The sequence below is a fragment of the Sceloporus occidentalis genome, unplaced genomic scaffold, assembly GCF_023333645.1.
Source record: "Sceloporus occidentalis isolate IW3139 unplaced genomic scaffold, rSceOcc1.0.p SCAF_214, whole genome shotgun sequence".
In the NCBI taxonomy this organism is placed as follows: domain Eukaryota; kingdom Metazoa; phylum Chordata; class Lepidosauria; order Squamata; family Phrynosomatidae; genus Sceloporus; species Sceloporus occidentalis.
Genome location: NW_028317194.1, coordinates 951,782 through 974,657, shown reverse-complemented (window position 1 = coordinate 974,657; position 22,876 = coordinate 951,782). Strand labels below are relative to the sequence as shown.

The following is a 22,876-nucleotide window of genomic DNA, read 5'->3' as shown; positions in this document are numbered from 1 at the left end:
TAATCTGTCGTTATATTATATAATAACGCTAAGGCTCGTTTACTATGAAATTATTATTCATCTATGATTTGCACATGCACTAAATATCTCGGTGCGCTTCATACCCCCCTTAAAATATTTAGCGGCAATGGGGTCTCTTTCCGAGGTAATAATGCCAAAGAATAAATTAATGATCGGATGCCCGATCCAGTCCTGGCTGCAGCCATCTTTAGAGAAGGCCAGAGACGCGCGGCCAACAGACGGTTATTTACAAAACTCCTGTCGAGTTACGGCTGGGTCTTCAAAATTTCTGCAACGAAAGAGTTAATAAGGATAAAGTGCCTTAAACCCTTTGCACCCCGAGGGTTACTGGATCTCCAAATCATGCTCTTGATATGTTCGGTTAAAATAGATTTGCTTTACCTTTTTATTTTTTTAGTATGTATTTTTTTGTTTTTGCTTAAAGGGAAATTATAATGAAATAATCAACGCTTCATATTTTAGGTTAAATATAATTTTTACCAATTAAGTTACACTTTGCGGTAGGAATTATTAATCTGATTAAATAAAGAACCTATTTCCTCATTTAACGGAATTGTCGGTTAAATCTATCGATGCAGATAACGTAAAGTACTTTAGGAGCACATTGTGTTCTGCGCTTTTTTTGATCGTGGGTTCATCTCTCTGTCCCGTTGGCGTTGCTGGAGACTATAATTTGGGATCAGTGCCCTACAACACTTATTGCCAGTTCATACTGGGTAACGTGTCCCTGCACCAGTGAGTGCCCCGGGGCCCCGTCAGTGGCACCAGTAAGTGTAAGCGGGGCACCAGTAAGTGTAAGCGGGCACCAGAAGATATAATAATTGTGGAATTGGTTGTCGATGTATTTGGTGTTATATCCACCACGTAGCTGCCTGCTCCTGGACCAGACAAACGAGCGACGTACTGTTCCAGACACTTTAGTATTTACTACGTGAATCATTATAGTGATGAGCTGAATATTCAAAATACTTTGGTTTCCATGTCTGCGCACCATCTGACCCTCCCTTATATCCCTCTTATCTGCAAAACCTGTTTACACTATATAATAAATCGCTATTCAAGCATCAGACGGAGATTTTGCTACAAATCTCTGAAGGGTAAATAATAAAATATCTGTCAGTTGGTAATTTGCCCTCATTAAAGATGGCCGCACGGTTAATGACAACTCAGAGCTTGGTCAGGTGACAGAGCGGCTCCTCTCGATGACCCGCGGCTGCCGCTCTCTCCGGATCCTATGGGCGCTCTGTGGTTCCCCGCATGCGCATACGATTCGCATGGCGCTTGGCGACTTGTTTACGGTGTGGGTTAGGCCGCAGCCTCGGGCTCTGTTAGCCGCTCCGCCCCTTCCTCGCTCCTCCTTCGAACGGCTGGCTTGTTATGGGGAACGGCTGACAGGGTGCCGGCCGGAGCCATGTACTCCCCGCAGCGCCGGGACTTTATGTCCGTGACTCTTATCCAGGCGGAAGGGGGAGGCGGATATAACAACAGCAAGAACTGGAGAAGGAGGTCCTGCTGGCGGGTGAGAAGTTGGGACAGGCCGGGGCCGCATACACACCGTCCACACTCTCTGTGTCTGTATTTAAAAACTATGGGGTATTCCCAGTACAGGCTGTAGAGGGTTAATGCCACCTGCCCTGTACAGATCTGCAGACTGCAAAGGGTTAATGCCACCTGCTCTGTACAGAACTGCAGAGGGTTAATGCCACCTGCCCCGTACAGATCTGCAGATTGCAGAGGGTTAATCTGTACAGAACTACAGACTGTAGAGGGTTAATGCCACCTGCTCTGTATGGGCTGCAGAGGGTTAATAATGCCACCTGCTCTGTGCGGGCTGCTAAGGGTTAATAATGCCACCTGCTCAGAAATACAGGCTGCGAGGGGTTAATGACACCTGCCGTGTATGGGTTACACAATGTGAAGAGCTTTATTTACAACGAGGTGTAACGACAAGAGACCCCCCGGCCAGGTGTAACCTGAGTGCCGTCCCACCCCGCGGGGTAAATCACCGTATTCACAGATGATGCAAGAAAGACTTGTGACACGCTCGGGGGGGGGGGATCCTCTGTGGGGGGTTAGAAAGTGCTGAGCACGGGGGGTATCATTTTACCTTGAGCTAAGGCGTACACGCTGTTTTTAGATCCTGCGGATATTGCAGGGGGTCCTCGGGGGGGCTTTAACTCATACGCTAGGACAGACGAGCCGACCGGCTCCGAGACATGGCCGAGCGCTGCTGCCAGGTGCGTGACGGGCGTGCGGTGGGGACAACGTTTACTCGAATTCAGGGGACATATTGGCTCTTTTAGAAAGAAGGAATGGTCGCTCCTGATTGGACGAGACTTCACCGGCTTTCCTTTTTTGTTGCCTAAGAAAGTATTTGGAAATAATTAGACGTTTTGCGAGAACGTCCCAGAACGCGGAGGGCATCGCCCGCTAAACAAGTGGGAACGTCGCAGATCTTAATAGGGAGAAATGCGTTTGCCCGGAGTAGTTTAAGCAGGGAGCGGTCTTGGCTTTTGCGTATTTTATGCTTTTTTATGCTATTTCAACGCAAGAATGCCGCTTGTCCACATATCTGGCAGCTGTGAGCTCTCTGCGCATGCACACGTGTGTACCCCGACGCCGATATCTGATAGATGTGTGCGCTGCGAGCTCCGGTGTTGAAAGGGTTAAGCCCGCTGCCCGCAGCAGGTCGTAAAAGGCGCGTGTCTGCTCGATTGTGTTAAAGCGGAGCGCTGACGCGGCGTTCCTGATGCTTCTTCCTTCCTTCCTTTCCTTGTAGAAATGGAAGCAGCTGTCCAGGTTCCAGCGCGCCGTCATCCTTTCGCTCTGTGCCCTGCTTGCCGTCGGCGGGTTGGTGTCGTTCTCCAATCTGGGGGAGCACTGGAGAAGTACGTGACCCCCCCCCCCAGTATAGAACTCTTGTCTTTATGAAGACATTCTATGTCATTGAACCCGTTTCTGATGTTCGCTTAGCCCTGACAAAGCAGCTGGAGGAGCGCTATGAAGCGGACATGCCGGGGTTAAACCCTGCCCATCAAGCTGCGCTACCGGCACCCAAGAGAGCTGAGGAAACGGACCAGAAATTACCGAAGCCGCCGCTTCAGGTACCCGGGGGGGGGGGGGGCGTTATTTGGGGGTCCGGTCCTCAGAGGCAGCGCACAGGCCATGATACTTGGATATCCCAGCTTGTTTTTGGGCAGCGGTATCTGGGTTCCTGGCCGTGGCCCCCCGAGGACAGCCATCTCGCTGCCGTCATATTGTAACAAGTTTTCATGGTTTTGTTCTATCTTGACCTAGAAACCAAGGAGACCGAATAAACGGGGTCCTCCCAACTTAAACCCGCATCCTACGCCCAGCCAAATAGCTGAAGACAACGAGCAGAGGCCGGATCAAGTAGAGGCGAACCAGCCTGTCATCAGGTACTGACCGCGGGCCGTGCGATGCACTGACTACTGTGAACGAGACGGCAGCGATTACCAGGGAGAGGCGGCACCTCGGCTTGTGCCTGATAATAAAGGGGTCTGTTATGTATGGTTAATGCAGTGTATATATGTCAACTTCACGGGGGGGGGGTAGCCATTTAGCTGGGTAACGGCTCGCAGGCGGCCCTCTAAGGACTTTCCACAACCCCCAGAGCTGACTTCTTCCACGCCATCTCCTGGAAAACGATTTATTTAGGGACAGAGTCAGCTGAGCCTCCGGAAGCCACGTGGTGGGTCGCGCACGGCTGAGAGTTTTAGGGGTGCGCCCTCCTGTGTGCCAAGTAATGACTTTTTAAGGTCACGTGACATAAATAGCCGGGCGGTGATACCGGTAGCAATGTCTGAATGTTCTGTGCACACAGCTGGCGAGGAGCTGTCATAGAACCCGTCCAAGCGTCCGAAGCGCCCCCGAATAAAGTGCAAGAACAGACTAAGGCAGCCCCTCAAGATATCGCTGACCAAAAGGATCCAGGTACTCGCCGTCCCCGTCTATTCTGTGATGCCTTCTAATGGCCGTCTATCCGGGTCGTGGGCCGTGAGCGCCATAACGCTGCAATGTCTCATTTAGTGCCCGTCAACGAGCGCCAGGAGGCTGTGGTAGAAGCGTTCCGGCACGCTTGGAAAGGGTACAAAGACTTCGCCTGGGGTCACGATGAGCTAAAGCCCATCTCCAAGTCCTTCAACGAGTGGTTTGGTCTGGGGCTCACGCTTATCGACGCCCTGGACAGCATGTGGATTATGGGCCTAAAAGATGGTAAGTTTTCCCTACTTGACTTTGGATTCCGTTACAAAGTTTTAGTCCCCCCCTCCCCCCCCCCCCCCCAAAAAAACAAAATAGCTCAGTCCTTAAATCTTATCGAGCAGCAGGGTTGGGGTTCTTGTTCCTGTAACACGGTGGCTCCTATGTTCCAGAGTTTGAAGAAGCCAAAGACTGGGTGGCCACCAAGCTGACCTTCGATAAAAATGTTGATGTCAACCTGTTTGAGAGCACGATCCGGATCCTGGGTGGACTTCTCAGCGCGTACCACCTGACCAAGGACTCGCTGTTCCTGGACAAAGCTGTAAGTCCTGCCGCCTCTTTGTTGGAGACCCCAAAATGTAGCTCTGTCGCCAGTCGCTGCTTTACCAGTGACCGACTGGTTAGTATGGAGGAGGACAGCGTTTCGGACACATAGGTGTAGTCTGCCTGAAGTCAGGAGTCGTCTGATTCCTCCTTCATCATCGTTACGACGCTTTATACATAACCTGACCCTATAGAGGGTAAAGGAGAGTATTTCGGCCGCAATGGCTGCTTTTTCCATGCTGTGTCCTCTTTATTTCCGTAGACAGACATCGGCACCCGCCTGCTTCCAGCGTTCAACACCCCGTCTAAGGTGCCTTTCTCTGATGTGAACATCGGCCGAGGTACAGCCCACCCGCCGCGTTGGACGTCCGACAGCACGGTGGCCGAAGTGACCAGCGTCCAGCTGGAGTTCAGGGAGCTGTCTCGCGTCACAGGGGATGACCGGTACCAGGTGATCTGACCTGTCCTTCTGATTGTTCGGCCATCTTTGGTCCGGAGACGTCGATGACGTTTTTTTTGTTTTCCTCCCGTCTTTTCTAGAAAGCGGTTGACCAGGTGACCCAGCACGTGCGCGGCCTCTCGGGGAAACGCGACGGACTGGTGCCCATGTTCATCAACACAAACAGTGGGCAGTTCACCCACCTAGGAGTGTTTACTCTCGGAGCCCGAGCCGATAGCTACTACGAGTATTTGCTCAAGCAGTGGATCCAGAGCGGGAAGAAAGAGAACACGTAAGTCCCGCGTACAAATACCGCGGTGATAAGAGACTGGGTTTTGCTGTATTGATCTGAAGGTTACATTTATAATGATTAACGCTCAAACGTAGAAGCCGGAGGACGGTCTGATATCTCGTGCCGGCCGTCCTATGCGTTGGACATGGGCAGGGGTTGCGTTCTGGGGTTTATGTATTATAACTTTTGGGCTCTTCTGCAGGTTTTTGGAAGATTATATGCAGGCGATTGAAGGCGTTAAGAAAAACCTGCTGCGAAAGTCGGAGCCCAGTCAGCTGACGTTCGTCGGGGAGCTGTCTCACGGACACTTTAGTCCCAAGATGGTAAGGGCCGGGGCTTTATATAAACCGGGTTCAAACACCGCCTCTGGTATACTCAAGCACTTCGTATACTATTCACGCATGAATTGTCACGGACTGAGATGGCCTTTGGCCAGTCAGTTTCTAAAACGATCAGCAGTGACGTTGTGTTCCTCCTTCACTGGGAAACCGGATTAAGCCTCGGAGGCCGACGCGGTTTGGAAACCTATAGACGTAGTTTGATCGTCTCCCTAATCCTCTCCTTAGGATCACTTGGTTTGCTTTCTTCCGGGGACCTTAGCCCTGGGAGCCCACAACGGCATAACGGCCGATCACATGGAAATCGCCGCTGCCCTGATGGACACCTGTTACCAGATGTACAAGCAGATGGAGACCGGTCTGAGCCCCGAGATATCGCACTTCTTTCTACATGCGCAGAAAGGCTCTAAAGATATAGATGTCAAGGTTTGTATTGGTTGAGAAGGTCTCCAAGGACCTAGCATAGAGATATCGGCTACCCACCCGCTAGAAAGGGCTCCGCGTCGCCCCTCTTCCCTTTTCATCGTTCTTTCCCTCTTCCCGGTAGCCTGCTGACCGGCACAATCTCCTACGGCCCGAGACGGTGGAGAGCCTCTTCTATCTGTACCGGTTCACCGGAGACACAAAGTATCAGGACTGGGGCTGGGAGATCCTTCAGAACTTCAACAAGTACACTCGGGTCAGTATTATTCTGCGGGCGCCCGATAATTCTTCATTTGGGACACTCTGTTAAAACGTATCTGTCTTCTCAGGTCTCTACCGGTGGTTTCACCTCCATTAACAACGTACAGAGTCCAAGCCACCCAGAGCCGAGGGACAAAATGGAGAGCTTCTTCCTCGGGGAGACCCTCAAGTATTTATTCCTGCTCTTCTCTGACGACGTGGACCTCCTCAACTTGGACAAGTACGTCTTCAACACGGAGGCTCACCCGCTCCCTATCTGGACATCTTAATCTTTCCCATCCCAGCGATGTCGTCCACCAAATCTCCCCCCCCCCCCCCCCCCGCCCCCGGGATCCGATTCTTTCACAGCTGCTGTTACAATACTGACATTTTCATGATATTCCTGTTTTTTTGATACCATAACGAGCGAGAAACATTGTAGCATCAAACCCAAGCCGCTCCTCTCTGCTCTAAGCGGGTCTCAATGACTTGGGCGCGAGTGGCTGGTCTGGGACGGAGAGCTCCAGCTTGAAGTAGCCTTTGGGCTCGTATAGAGCTCTCTCCCTCCCCATGGAGAAGGACGACCATCAAGTGCAAGAATTTAACCTCCTTGCTCCTGAGCTTCGCCTGCTTTCCGAAACGCAGTAGAGCCTCAAGGAGATTGGTTGGCGTTGGGGCGTCTCTGTAACGTTCCTCGTTGCGTTGTAGGGAAGGTGCATCTCGTGTGATACGTTTCCAAACCTCAGGGACGGGAGCTTAACGAGCTTTATCTGAGCCCTCGGAGCAAATTCTTGACGGATAAGTTACGCTTTTTGGATGGCAAAATACAGCGGGGATGATGCCTGTAGCCCCCCCCACATCTGGTAAAATGCCGACTGCCTACTTTTCGGCTGTCCCACTTTATATACAGGGAGCACTGTGAATAACACCCCCCCCCGACGCACCCCGATGAATTAAAGAAGAATATTCTTAAAATGTTAATATTACGGATTATAAACAAAGGGTCGTTTCTCTTCTCCCGGCTTTCAGCTGCCATCAGCGCCAGTAATTCATACATTGCGAAACGCGTCAACACGGCGGCTGCTCTAACCGAATAAACCGGAAGGCCCGGCCGCTGTGTTATCCAAATGGTCCACGGGTCCAGTCTGCCTGTTTCTTGTTTGTTTTTTTTTGTTTTTTTCTCGCGTCCGCGGGAATCTAATGCTTTTTGTGTCTTGCTTTCAGCGGCATCAAATTAAGGAGGAAATGCAGGCGCTGATTTACAGCCGGTAACGATAATAGTGTAGGATGAGCCAATACAGCTTTTTAAAGAATTTTATTATTTTTGATGTTTTATGGCCCGGGGCAGAGAAATCCGACGTATAACTATGTGAATTTTATTTTTCTGCTGCAGTCCCTCCGGTGCATGTTGGAGGGGAAAGTCTGGAGTTTTCTTTCCGGGGATAGAGTAGAAAAAATGTTGAGATTTTTTTTTTTTTTAAATTACAAACATGTTTTCAGAATAATATATACGCTATAATATATATATATATATTGATCAAGTTTTATTTTATTTGGGATTCAGATGTTTTTTTGTGTGTGTAAATGTATATATTACGGATTTAATTCTATAATCTTAACCCTTAAAGGGTTTGCGCAGTGTTGGCTGAGTGGTCCATACCTATGATTTTTGTCAGTACTGATTTGTAAAATAGCGTTTTTTCCCCTCGGTGGGAATGCCCAGAGCCGACCGGTTTGTTTTTATCAATTCGCTGATCCTCTTCGCTGTAGGTTGTTTGTAGAATATGTCGGCGTAATTTGAAATGAATCGTAACCAAAACGCCCCGTATTGAAGTGCTTGTGCTTATTTCCTGAATATTTGGAAATTTCACAATTTGAGAGTTTTGCCGTCACATTCCAGGTTATCTTCTTTTTTTTTTTTTAATATGTACCTAATATTATAAAAATCTTTTATTTCCCGTTGCTCTTTATGTGGGAGACCCCCCCCCCCTTGCTGCCCCGTCAGAGGGTATAAATCACCCCGTCGCCCTGAGATATCTGTGATAATCGCGTTACGGAGGGGCCTGCGCGGCTGGAAACAATCTCTAGCGCTGGAGGCTCATGCGCCGTCCGCTAAAAGAACAGAAAGCGGCTTACAACTTCCCACTTGGGCTGACCAATGGGATTCTGATGCAGTCTGCACTGAGGGATAATGGGAAACGGGGGAACCGTTGGAGCGAGTGACGGGCTTCTCCCTAATGTGGCGGTCGTGCTTTTGAAATAACGAAGTACGTGTTGGTTGCGATGAGCCGTCTTGAGTTCATTCCGCAGCTTTGCCATCGTTCTAGAATTTTCTTCTTCTCGGGAGTTTAGACGTTCTCGTTGGCGCAGAGCATTCCCGCGGCCGGCTCTCTCGCCGTCTCCCACGTTTTGTGTTCAGAACTTTTTGGCTCAAACCGTTTGCTCTTTGGAATATTTTGTAAAATAATTCACAGAAAGTACATTTAATTCTACCTGTCGGGGGTTCATTAAAGACTTTCACAAACTACCTCCGCCTGTTTGTCTTTAATCACTGATGTGTTGAGTCCCTCGTGGGCAAGAAAACCAGTTGGAAAGGGCTCTAAGGAAGTAAAAAAAAAAATATTTATTACGACTGTTACAGTTCACGGCCGGACTTGCGATCACAAGGAGGCTCTGGCCCTTGTGATACGGCTAGATACGTATGCAATGTTTTTATGCTCACGTTGCGCATGGCCAGGCATATAAGTCTGCATGCTGCAGCACCCAAGCTGCAGCTGGAGTGGCAGATTGAGTGGTTGCATGGCTCTGTTGACCAGCGGCCCACTGGTCATTTGCCCCGTGTGTGCCGGTTGCCCAGTCCGGGGCCTGGTTACAAAGATAATTTATCATCCTAGAAATGATATTGCTGGTTAAACAAACTCTAAGAATTGGCTCTAGGAGGGTAAATTGTCTCCAAAAATAGGCATAAAAGAAATAACTTAATAAGATGACACCAGCTTGGGAAGGGCAGGGAATAAAGTAACCTCTGAAGAAGACACAGATATCGGTGCACAAAAAGCGTCTTCTCCGTCCAATAAAATGTAACGAAATAAAAGTGTTCTGAAAAAAGGGAACGGCGCTAAATAAAACGTGGGCTTTGAGAGCGTAGCGTGGCTCGCTGGGAATATTCTTGCCCCGCGCGTCTTTAGATCCATTGCACAGAGCTGAACACGAGATAAGAAAATGAAATCTGACGGCAGCCAACCTGTCCAGTCGGTCGGCTTCATTTGAAACATTCCTTCGGTCTTTGTATTCGGAGCAAGTCCAGGCTTGCCGTTCTCTTACCTGCCCCCTGCTAAATCAATCAGCCCTCACAAAACAAAGCCACAGGGGTCACTTGTGTTTGTGTTGCAATGAATGGTGCGCAACGCTATCGCCAAGCGCTGGAGATCCGAGAGACGATACTCCGTCTCTTACTGTACATGCAGGGGAGTCGGTAGGTCTCGGGTCGCGTTCTGTCCGGAAGCTTCCTTCACAAGTTTCGCGGAGGGTTGAAGAGCAAAGGAAGCCAGAAGGAGGTTAAGGAGTCGGTTTATTCCCCGGGTTTTCTGGTGACGCGCCGGAGAGTGACGTCGTCCCAACATGCAGAATGGCTCCGACGTCAGCACTTTTACCTCCGAGGAGTACCCGGGGAAATTACTCGGCAGGATCTGCCAGCTTCGGTCGCGGAATGAACTGTGCGATGTCACCTTGGAGGTGGACGGAGTCCTGTTTCCGGCCCACAGGATAATACTGGCGTCGGCGAGCACCTACTGCAAGCTGCTCTTTGCCGACTCCGACTTGGGCGACTCCGTCAGAATTAAGGACGTGACCCCGAGGGGTCTGAGAAATATTCTGGAATTTATTTACTCCAACAAACTTTCTCTGTCTCTGTCCAACGTTGAAGACACCATCAAAGCGGCGGAGGTTCTGCTGGTTCGGGAGGCTATAAAGCTGTGCTTTCGGTTCTTAGAAGATGGGTTGAACCAAGACAACTGTTTGGACGTCTTAAATGTCGTCGAGAAACGCGGCCCAGAAGAGCTCAAGCAAAAAGCCATGGAGTATGTCGGCCAACGTCGTCAACGCGTTCCGGAAGACTTCAATGGAGTTGATAAGACGACGCTATGTGAGATCCTGGATAGGAAGAACATCCCGGGTTACACAGAGTTGGATTTATTTAACTGTGCGGTGTCTTGGTTGCAACGCGATGATTCCAGGCTGAAGGAAGCCGGGGATGTCTTAAAGAGAATAAGGTTTTCGCTGATTCCGCTGGAAGATCTCCAGAAGCACGTGAAGGAGACGCCGACCATGAAAACCGACTCCGCCTGTTTCAGGTACCTTCAAGACGCCTTGAGGTATCACTCCCAAATCTACTCTCAACCTGCGCTCGGTTCCGAGAGCAACTCCATCAGGTCGAGCTCCGAGAAGCTCCTGGTCCTTGGAGGAAGGACGGCGGACAACCAGGTCTGTGGGAACATTTGGGTCGAAAGCCAAGATGGCGGCACGTGGACGGACGTCGGAGAACTACGTACGCCGGTCTACAATCACTGCGTGGCTGTCGTCAATGACTTCTTATTTGTGATCGGAGGGCAAACCAGATTTGACCCGTCAGGAAAGCATCCATCGAACGAGGTAAAGGATTTTAGATCCACGTGTGCTAGCAAACAAAGCGAAGGCAAGAGAGACATCAAGTTTACATGAGATACGCACCACCCAAATCATAGAATAGAAATGGAGGGGATCTCTCGGCAGAGGAATTCAATAAAAACAGCACATTTCGGTAAAAGAGAATGCATAAAACGCGTATACTTACCCTGAACTTATAGGCGCCGGGAGAATGAATGCAGAGGGGTGTTCTGTGCTGGATACAGTAACAATAATACAGACACAGACATTCTAAGACTGGATACAGTAGTTTAGGAGGTCCCTGTCCCACAGAGCTTACAGTCTAGAGATGCCTAGAACGTAAATTTGGGTCTCGGGGGAAGGATTTTTTCTTCTTTTATGTGGGTTCACGCGGTTTATGTTGATGGCCGTCGCGTTCAGCGCCGCGCTCCTCCATTCCTTGGCTTATAATGGCAGGGAGCGCTTGGGGTCTGTCTTGCAGGTGTTTCGTTTTGATCCAAGGAACGGGAGCTGGCTGCAAGTCGCCGGCATGTTGGAAAGAAGGACGCGTTTCCACACCGAGGTGGTCGCCGACCGCATAATCGCTGTCGGAGGGGGGACGCTGTTGGGGAATCTCACTCACACGGCGGAAGAGTACCAGCCGGCGGAAAATAAATGGGAATTCACGGCGCCCTTCCCGATGCCGGTGGCAGACCACGCTGGCGCGACGCACAAGGGCATCTTGTATATCTCGGGTAAAGACTCGATGTGTTGGATCAGCGTCTTCTACGATGATGGCGGCTGAGAAATTGTATTGATTGTCGTGTTCTTGGCAGGAGGGTATTCGGCAGGGAAGACTTCGAGCGACGTGTACAGCTACCTGCCGCGGCTCAGGCGCTGGGTGGTGAATCGCGCCATGGCGTTCGCTCGCTGTGACCACGGCATGGCCGCCATCGGGGACACCATATTCTGCATCGGTGGCCGCACGCTTAACGGGGTAAGTCAATGCATGGCCTCACTCAAGTTAGGTGTACTCGATAATGGCCACTTACCGCGTGTATCCAGCCGACATCCACAATGATGCCATTTGGCAGCCGCTGGCCTTAAAGAGCCGTTCCCAGTCTGGCCCTGGCAGCCACCACCTTGGCTCATGAAGTGATCCTCCCTCCTCGTTAAGTTGATCCTCTTCTTTGACGTAAAATGTCGGCTCAGATAAAAGGTTCCCCTCGTCTTCAACCAAAAAATGATACTCATCTTATTGGGAAAACACCAATATATTGTGTTTTTGTCCTAATCAGAACCCTTGTGTTGTGTTTCGCTCCAGGCTAACGAATGGATCCACGTGAATGAGACGGAGTTCTACAGCCCCGTTACTGACCAGTGGGGCACTTTAAAGACCTCGTCCTTCGACTGCTGCCAGTTCAGCGTAGTCGCCCACCGGTCCAAGTTATATCTCACCGGCGGGGGGTCCTTACGCTGCATGAACAAAGAAGACAGCGTGTTTATCTACGACCCCGAAGCCAAGACGTGGAAGAAGGCTGGCTGTCTGCCCCGTCCACTGGTAGACCATGCCTCCTGCACCATCAAACTGCCCCACCACATGGTGAAAAAACTGGCGGAGAAAGAAGAGGACAACCCAGCCGGTCCCTACCTGAAGAAATCAACACTCAAGTTATTTATTACAAGCAAACCTGAAAGAGACTAAAATTTACGCCCCAAAAATCATGTTTTTTATTTATTTCTGTCCCTTTTGGGGTTCTTATCCTATTCTCTTCTCCGCCGTCTTCTCAACTCAACATCTTTAAAACCCCACATTCATCTCTTAAGGGGTTAAAATCAGTCAATTAAGTGCTAAGGGGTTAATACTTAAGGGGTAGAGCCCTCAGACACAAATCAAACAGGAATATCCCATAATGATTCAAAAATGTATCTTTTCTGGTGATTAGAAGTTTTTTTTTTGAATAAGTAGAAAGGAGATGCTATGGCAACCGTCACGGAATGTGACCACATTGCATCGGAGCAGTGATTTAACCGCGATTGGATGAGTTTGGAAAGATGCGTTCAACATTCCGGAATAAATCTTTCCCTCTGTGTTCTGCTACAATGTATTTATAAATAGATATTTAAATAAAGCTTCCTTTTAAATGAATTTTAATCATTCCCATAATCCCTTGTAAAACAAATTGTAGCGCTCGCGGTGTTAACTCGGTCACCGACAGGTTGCCGGTCAAGTTTAAGCCTTGAATTGATTGGTGGGTTTGAAATTTTGTGTCTTCCGTTGAGTTCTGTCAAGTTGGCTCAACAAATCTCGGCTGGCGGATTACCCGGCGGAAAATGATCCTTTTATTATTATTATTTTTATTATTATTATTTTATTTTTTTTTATTTCATTATTATTATTGTTTTATTATTATTATTGCTTTTTTAAATTATTATTGTTTTAGTATTATTATTATTATTATTCTCGCGGGGGGGCAGCGGACGTCCCGTGTAGAAGAAGTTACGTTGTAACCGCTGCATTTGTATAGGAGATGAAAGTAATTCTGTGGTTGTATTCGATCTTTGACTCAAAGGAAGTCACGACGAGCGCGTATGTCTCTTTTAAATGGGATTTAAAGCACCTTGTGATGTCATCACTATAAATAACACAATATGTCACGTACCGAGAAATATGTATTAGGTGCCTCCAGCGCGCGTCACCCCCGTGCAGCGATATAAAGATAATCATAATAGAAGCGTCTAAAAAGCACCAGGAATCCAAAATAATTGCTATCTTTACGTTGAGTGTTCCGATTATTCCGATTCTGCCTCTCTACGTTGTTAGCTCTGTTTATTCAGCTACTTAGTCATCTCGGTAAAATTTCCGGTCGTTTATGTTTTCAGAATCATTAATTCAAAAATAAAATGAATAAATTCTATATAAAAGGGGGTATCGGCCGTTAAAGTTGTTTATAAACCAAATTGTGAGCCAAGCCCTGCGTGTCCGGTGTCCGGTGCGGCTCGCCTTGTCCCGTCTACGTGGAATCCATGAAATTGTTGCGCGCCGAGCACGTTAGGAAACACGGACATTTAATCGGATTCAAAGAAACGGGGTTTGGGATGTTCTTCTTCCGTGGTTGGCTTTTGGTTACTTTTGGAAACGGGTTCCACCATGGAGATCTCACACCGTCCTCGGGATGAGTCAGGAGCCCCAACTCAACGTTCATCTCTTCTTTGTGGCTGATTGATTGTTGCTTTGGGTCGAAAGTCCTGAACATGTGGGGGGGGGGGTTTTTCGCACCAAACTCCACCACCGCTGAGATATCACCATCGCCAACGCAAGTCTTCAATTCCAGCCGGGCTTCCATCTTGGGCAGGCTGTTCTTGGCTTTTTAGGTCATCATAAGTCTAAAATGCGGAGTCAGGTACCGGCACTGCGTGGCCCCAATGCTTGTTTTTTTTATGTTTTTATGCTTCTCCTCCTTCACCCAACTCCATATATTGGGGAGACTCTTGTTGGCCTTTGGTGCAGGTGGAGTTGGCCAGAAGTCCTCGTTTTCATCTCTTCTTCTTTCACTTGAGCAGAGCCAAGGAATGGGACGAGGTCCTCATCTCTGCTGAAGTGGAAGAAGAAGAGATGATAAGGAGGACTTCTGGCCAACTCCACCAAGATGAGTCTCCCCAAGATAACCAACGAAAAACCGGCATCAGGAGCAGCCGCTCCCGGTACCTACCCCGGTGAGTAATACTGTAAACCAGGTGGGATTACTGAGTTTACCTCCATTAAACCCTAAAATATTATCCACGGAGCTGAATTTCAAATGCAATACAATTTATCATAAATATTTCCCTTAAAAAAGCGAATAAAACAGGCATTTAACCCAGAAAGGAAACCGGTATCCCCATGGGGGGGTCATAAATACATTAAACTGTTTACATTTAACAATTTGTTTTTGTAATAATAATTACATTTAGAATGTTTTTTTATCTCTCTTTGCTATAGGAAAATAATGTACATTTTCTGTTGCTCGGTTACCCCTCGGTTACCGTATTTTATTGATCCATTTGGAAATAAAAATCGGATTTATAGCTTTTTTGATGAAGTCGCGTTTATGAAGACGGATAAATCTCGGCTTTTATAGTAATTTCTGAAATTAATTCAATATTTTTCAGTTTGTAAATCTAATATGAAAATAAATTGTACCCAAATCGACAGTAAAATACGTCCAATTAAAATGCCCCGGGAAGCGGCCGCCCGGGAAGGGAGGATTTATAACCCAGCGCCGGCGTCTATACGGCGCAGCATCGCAGAAATCCAATCACCCGGAGCCAACGAAAAGCAAATGAAACTCGTATATTACTGGGGGCGAGACGCAGGCGTCTGGGGTGATTTATACCCTTAATAAGAAGCCCGAGCTAAATGTAACCCCGTTTGTAAATGTAACGGGGGGATGCGGCTGTAAACGCGGCACTGGGTTGGATTTTTATAAATGTAGGTAGTAGTTGGTACAAGGTGCGGACCCTTTTGAATTTTATGACTACGGAGGTGTTTGTTGATTGGAACAGCCTTCCAGCAGAGGTGGTAGAGGCTAATACAGCGAGGGTTTGTCAGGCTTTAGGTGGGTAGCGAGGATCTTTTCAGTGACCTTCCATGGCATCTTGGCTCAGGGGTTGGATTTGGTGTCAGGAGAGCCCCCTCCACACTCTTACATCTCTGACGGACATTTATCCTTTAGGTGACATTGATACATTTTATTGGGCCAACGGAGACCTCAGACGTCTCCTCTTGAGATGGCAGCGTCCCCATCTATCATGTGGATTGTGCGTGCGCGCGATGGACCCGCAGGGGATCGCTGAATCAATAAGAATAACAGCCAATCAATAAATCAATAACGCTACAAGACAATTAATCGCCCGTCTTCCGCCCCGTCCGGGGGTCTGCGGGGATCAGACTGTGCTGCGGAAACCATCCACCAGGGGGCACCATAACCCAGCGGGAAACACGATAACCATGGATTAATATGCTGAGTATGGGGGGAGGGGGTAATTATTTTGGGGTCTCTTTATATCATTTTCCAAAGGTCGCTGGGGTCCCCCCTGCCCGCGCCCCCCCACCGCGCAGGAGTCTGTATGGTAATTACTGGCCTTTCATCGTCTCCAAGATTCTACGATGAAGTCACGGAACGAATCAATTATTAATCAAGGAAAGGGAATTCTGCTTCCCCACCGGGACGCCCATCCACGTATCTAATACAGAAAGCAGATCCACGGGGAGGCTGGCCGGGGGGGCGGGGGAGGACCCTGCGCACAGGAGCTTACAATCGTTAGATCAACCCTAACAAGAAAAGGGTTGTTTTACCCCAAGGAGTCAGCCGAGGACATTAAGGGGGCTAAAGTGGGATCATTCCCTTAATTTCCCTTTTTTTAAATTTGCACACTTTTTTCTTTTAAAAAAAACAACAAAAAAAACCATTCTTCGATTATTTTATAACAATGCAGTTAATTGGGTTCCGTCGCCCCCCCCCGGAGACCTGCGCGAGCCGCCAACGGAACAATCCGCGTTATTATTGATCCCGTGGATGGTTTCAAAGGCATCCGGAAAGTCATTGAGAAAACGTAAATGAGACGTTAACCTTTTAATGCGTCTTAAAAAAAAAAGTGACCAAGATAAATCTGAGGTCAGGGTGGGTCGCAGCACCAAAGCATCAATGTTCTAGGATGTTCTAGTGCCTTCCCTTCACACGTCAGTAATCCCCAACACGCTCTCAGGAGGCCATAAAACTAGAGGGTTAGGGGTTTAGATGGAATTTTTACCTTACTGAACAGGTGGTAGATAAGTGGAGCAGCCTTCCAGCAGAGGTGGTAGAGGGTAATACAGTGAGGGGATTAAACATGCGTGGGATAGACATACGGCTCCTGAATCTAAGACGAGACCAGAGACTGATTAAGGTTTGAGTCGTTACAGCAGGAGAAACGGGCGACTAGACGGGGGCCGGATGGGGCCGATCTGCCGGCAGGGTCTAGGCATCACGTAGGGTTTATTATAAAAGTATCCAAATCCTGATAAAGTCATTAAACAGGACGGAATCTTTTGTGGTTTGTTTAGAATCTCAGTTGTTTATAAACAAAGTAACAATTTTATAAGAAAGTATCAATAAACACAAATCTACCCCCCCCGCACACCACACACAAGACACAAGCAGAAGAACACACACACAGACACACACACCACACACAGATACATGCACACTCACACCACACTGACACACACACACACTCGCTCACTCATACACACTCACACACACACTCTGACACACACACACACTCGCTCACTCATACACACTCACACACACCACACACACACACTCTGACACACGCACACTCTGACACACACACTCACACTCTGACACACACACACATACTCGCTCACTCATACACACTCACACACACACTCTGACACACACACACACTCGCTCACTCATACACACTCTGACACACACACACACTCTGACACACACACACACTCACACTCGCACACTCTGACACACAGCTTGTCTTCTCTCTGTGGGAAGGAGATGAAGGAAAGAGATTTTTCTCCCACTCTCCGCTTCTTAGTCATTTTTCGAGGCGGATGATGTTGTGAACGCCGAGTCCTGGCAGCGGATCGCGCATGAAACGGCTTCACATCCACGGAAACAGACGGTTATCTGATCACTCGGGATCTGTTTCCTGATAATGATCCGCGATCTATTCATCGGCCGTTAGCTGGGAATCTCAGAACAAATAATACCCCAAAAGGCCAAAGAGGGGCACTTCTGTTTTTAGGTGACTTTTTGCCCTATTGCGGGGTATTTGTGTAACTGAGTGGGGTATTTAGAAGAAGAATAATGGGCTTTATTTACCCCGTTTAATTTATAAAGCCGTTTCCTGCTGTTTCTATACACATTATCGGGGCTTTTAGGGCTGTAGAACCCTGCGATCCCCTCATACCCAGCAAACATTCTGACCTCCTAGAAAAGAGGGGCATCAGGGGAGGAAAGAGGGGCATCAGGGGGAGGAGAGAGGGGGCATCAGGGGAACAAAAAAAGAACACAGGGGTTTGGAGACCAAAAGAGGGACTGGCCAAACTGAACAGGGACACTTGGTAAGTATGAGTAGCCTTAAGAATAACATTAATAAATAAAAAATAAAGAGCAGAAAACATTAATTAAGAAAATATTAAGAATGGGGCAATTATGCATGTAAAGGACTCCCAAAAATAATAACACCAGATAATAATAACAATAGTAATAATAATAATAATAATAGTAATAATAATAATAATAATAATAATAATAATAGTAATAATAATAATAATAATAATAATAGTAATAATAATAATAATAATAATAATAATAATAATAGTAATAATAATAATAGTAATAGTAATAATAATAATAATAATAGTAATAATAATAATAGTAATAATAACAATAATAATAATAATAATAATAATAATAATAATAATAATAATAATAATAATAATAGAAAGTCAGGTGCACCTGTCTGGCAGGACTACATTTCCCAGAGTGCTGTGAGTGGGGTGGAGGCAGCTGATCCTGCAGGATGATCCACTCCTCAGTGTGTGGATCCTGACTACCTCTGTGCAAGCGCTGCCTGCAGGGGACACACACTGCACAGCACCGGGGACAGACAGACACACACACAGGCAGGGAGACAGACAAACACGCAGGGACAGACAGACAGACAGACAGACAGACAGACTGCTTGCCTGAGACATGTCAGGATCCCAGCATTTTCTGCTCCCAAACCTTGCAGATCATCTCGCCCAGTAACTGCCCAGGACCGGGCTGCAGACCGTCGCTCCGGGCACCAAGTAAGTGAACTTAAATAACCCCGGACTGCTCGACCGCATCGTGTGTTTGTACTGCACTCCTGACCATGTTGGCGCCATCCATGATAGATCATTCTTTTTAATGAGTAATGTTATATATATATATATATATTTCAGCAATGATTGTCATAGATCGGGGGGTCTGTCCGTCCCCGGCACCCTGTACCCCCTAAATAGACTTCCATTAACCGTTTCCTCGCTGGGAGTTAATCTGCCCCCCGGTATTCACCCCTTCACACAGCGTAATCCCTCCGCAGCTCCGTGAGGTTAATCCTTTTCAGCGCCAGGGGCTGTGCGATGCTTTCCTGGACCCCCCTCCCCGGTGTTGAAAGGGTTAATGGTAGGATTCTTGCCCTTGCCCCCTGCGCCGGGCTGGGGCGATTTAACCCCCCCAAGGTTATTAGATCTGCTTTACGTTTGTAGCCGTTCGTTTGTTTAATGATTAATGCGACTCGGGGAATCCCGGCGGGGAGGAAAACCTTTTATTTCTCTTTAAAGAATGAGTTTTAGGATAAAGTGTATTCAGTAAAGGGTTAATAATGGCCGACGCGGCTGAAATCAAAATTCCACTTTTTTTGGGGGGGGAAGCCGCGCTTTTTAGCGTTTAAAAGAAATTTAGCAAACGAGCCGCTTGGAGTAAAGAGACCGATTTCCAGGCGAAAAACAAAGGAATTGTTTAAAGTAAGATTATAAATCTATAAGTATAGCCGGATATATCAATATTTTATCAATGAGTCAGAAGCTTACAACCCGCCGGCAGATTGGCCCCCGCCGGCCCCCGTCTAGTCGCCCGTTTCTCCATCAGTCGTTGGTCTCGTCTTAGATTCAGGAGCCGTATGTCTATCCCATGCATGTTTAATCCCCTCACTGTATTACCCTCTACCACTTCTGCTGGGAGGCTGTTCCACTTATCTACCACCTATCCCGTGCATGTTTACAGTTGAATGTTATAATCTCACATGATGAGTTACATTGTTACATCGGACTGCGTGTAATGTAACCTTTCGCCGGCACCGACACCGAGAAAGTCGTAAATGATCTTTGTACGTGTTACACGACTCTAATTACACGCTTGTCGGCGGCATTCCGTGTATTTCCCGGCCGGCGAAACAAGCTCTGCCGGTGTCTGGTATTCATTAACCCTTTAAATGTCTGCACTTTCCAGTCTGTCGTATGAATGACTGAATCAATCCCCGGAAGGGGGGGGGGGTGCGTGTAATTGTTGTTGGGACCCAGCCTTTCTAATATATAAACCGCATTTGCAAAGCTCGCCCCGGCCCTCGTATCTGGCACTAAATGCTGTATTTTCTAAAATTAATAATGAAATAAATGTCTGTTCCTGCGGAACCCCCCTCCATTATGATTTTACCCCTTGCCCCCCCCCAGCTTTTTCGAATGGACCATCTGAGGAAGAGACTTCTGTGGCCCTCGAAAGCTTACGTAACAATTACAATGTTAGAACTCAAGCTCTTGAAGTCAACTGGGGCGAGTGTAATGTGCCACGTGGTAATGAAAGGGTTAAGACTCCTCTTCCGCCCTCTTTCAACCATAATCGTTATGACATCACTCTAAATATTCCTGGCTAAGTTGATGTCATTAAGTGATGAATGAATTAGCCGCTTGGGCGCCGCGGGTTCTTTGGGGCCGCCAAATATTTACAGTAGGAAACGTAAACAATAACCCGCTATATATCCGTACTGCTTTTATTATATCTGATGGGGGGATTATTTGCCCCCCCCCCCATTGGTGGGTATTTAGGGCAATTAGTGAGCCGGCCGGTTCCTGATCAGTTGGGATTTTATTTCACCTGCGATCTATCTCAGTCGATGCAGGTAAAGGGTTAACGGGTTTTATCTTGCGCTCCGCGATGATATAACCCGCCGGGCGTCAGCGTTCAGGAAAACAAGATATTTATCATCGCAATCTGTGATCTAAAACCGAGCGAGACAGAACGTTCCGCAACAGGCTCCGGCGTGTCGTCAAATATATATTTATATTTACTACAAAAGATTGGGGTCACGGAGCCGCTTTCAACACAGGAGTGATGGGAGTGATTAAGAGCCATTGGAACACAGGAGTGATGGGAGTGATAAAGGGCCACTGGAACACAGGAGTGATGGGAGTGATAAAGGGCCATTGGAACACAGGAGTGATGGGAGTGATAAAGGGCCATTGGAACACAGGAGTGATGGGAGTGATAAAGGGCCATTGGGACACAGGAGTGATGGGAGTGATAAAGGGCCATTGGAACACAGGCGTGATGGGAGTGATAAAGGGCCATTGGAACACAGGAGTGATGGGAGTGATAAAGGGCCATTGGAACACAGGAGTGATGGGAGTGATAAAGGGCCATTGGGACACAGGAGTGATGGGAGTGATAAAGGGCCATTGGGACACAGGAGTGATGGGAGTGATAAAGGGCCATTGGGACACAGGAGTGATGGGAGTGATAAAGGGTCTCTGTACGCCTATGAAGAGATCCGACCTTTGTGGCCCTGAATTCAGGGCTGTAAGAACTCGCCGGAAGGATGCGATGGATTTCACTCTGAGACCCTGAGGTTGCGGTAAAAACCCTGAGACTCGGGTGGAAACCATGGCAACCCCCTGATATAAACATTATCAAGCAGCTGAAATAATGTATCTGTGAATATTATCCCCAAAAACCCCGGCTGCGCGGCCCTCACGGACAGGCCTTTGACTTATGATGTATAAATCCGTCTATCCTCTGATAAAGTTTTTAAGATACTTGTAAGAAGATGCAGAATATTCTGACTTCTAAATAACTACAAATACATAAATTATTATTATTATTATTTATTAATAAAAGCAGTCAATTTGGGGAAACGTCTTATTGTCATATTTAGTTTATTTTGGGGGGGGGGCATGTTTTTCCTCCAGGAAACGTTTATTGCGTGGAATATACGCCACGGGGGGGGGGGGGATTATCGTCTCCTCGCTCAGGTAACTCTTATTTTGTTACTTTGTTACCGGATTGTTTGTAAGGAGCTGGCAGACATCGGATCGGTGACTACGAGCCGGCGTGGCACGGAGCCCGGGGGAGGGGGGTGGGGGCTGTGGACTCTCACTCCCGTCACTCCTGTCACTCTCCGCGGGATGCGAGTTTCGTTTCCTCAGCTCGGGTTTCCTGTACGAGGCATCGCCTCCGAAACGCGTCGACCCAAAGAGCTCCAAATACGCCTGCCGGGCCGTACCGACTCCTGGGATGAACCAGCACGCGGCTGTCACAGTTGAGGGTAGTAGATAAGTGGAACAGCCTCCCAGCAGAAGTGGTAGAGGGTAATACAGTGAGGGGATTAAACATGCATTGGATAAGCCCCCCCCCGGCAGCTCCTGGGTTAAGGATCGGACCCCCGCCCCCCTCCTGACGGGCAGCACCTTGTTTTCTCTTGGTGTTCCGTATCAGAACCGTCTCCTCCACGAGCCGCTGTTTGCGGGGACGTTGGGGGGGGGGTCGGGGGGCGTGCGTTCCGTGTATCCCGACGGGTTACCGCATCTCGCTGCTAATAATAACAAAATTCTGTCTTTCTAAATATAAAAATATATATTTTCTTTTCCGGTCAATAACATTTTTTATATTCTTTATATAATGGGGTTTTTTTTATTATTTATTTTTTTCTGTATATTTTTTTTTTTTTTTTTTGAATGAAGATATTTTTATTGCTGGCCCTTTAACACAATAAATACTAATAATAATAATACTACTAATAATAATAATACTAATACTACTACTACTACTACTAATAATACTAATAATGTATCTGCTGGGGATAAGGACGCCCCCGGCCGCTTTTACTTGTTGCAGACGGCAGCTGGTTCGGGGGCCGCGGGGCGTTTGTGGGGTAATCCCTCCGTAAGCCCTGACAGACACGGCTAATTAGCGCTTGGCTCACTGGGGTTAGGATCGGCAGGGCGGCGGATCGTGCTGGAATGGCGTTTTTTAGGTATACGGCGCATCAGCTGGAAAGTTCACAATACGGTTATTTTATTTCACACTGTCCCGTAAAAAATGTCTAATGGGGGGGGAGGTTGAGAATCCCATCGGTCCGTTATTATTTCCTTTC

General features: G+C 47.8%; 2 protein-coding genes across 2 annotated transcripts; both read left to right on the top strand.

Moving 5' to 3' along the window:
* Nucleotides 1-1,432: 1,432 nt before the first annotated feature.
* On the top strand, nt 1,433-6,588 carry LOC149277451 (endoplasmic reticulum mannosyl-oligosaccharide 1,2-alpha-mannosidase-like). Its single transcript, XM_089502932.1, has 13 exons — nt 1,433-1,540; nt 2,801-2,909; nt 2,995-3,125; nt 3,319-3,440; nt 3,866-3,975; nt 4,072-4,257; nt 4,416-4,564; nt 4,829-5,017; nt 5,107-5,297; nt 5,500-5,620; nt 5,864-6,061; nt 6,183-6,314; nt 6,388-6,588. Exons 1-13 carry the CDS (start codon nt 1,433-1,435, stop codon nt 6,586-6,588), a joined length of 1,947 nt encoding a protein of 648 aa, XP_089359058.1.
* A 3,331-nt stretch (nt 6,589-9,919) lies between these two features.
* Nucleotides 9,920-22,046, top strand: LOC149277450 (kelch-like protein 9). The gene is made up of 7 exons (XM_089502899.1): nt 9,920-10,948; nt 11,424-11,676; nt 11,758-11,918; nt 12,246-12,592; nt 14,486-14,638; nt 18,719-18,776; nt 21,798-22,046. The coding sequence occupies exons 1-7, from the start codon at nt 9,920-9,922 to the stop codon at nt 22,044-22,046; spliced, it is 2,250 nt and encodes a 749-aa protein (XP_089359025.1).
* The last annotated feature ends 830 nt before the right edge of the window (nt 22,047-22,876 follow it).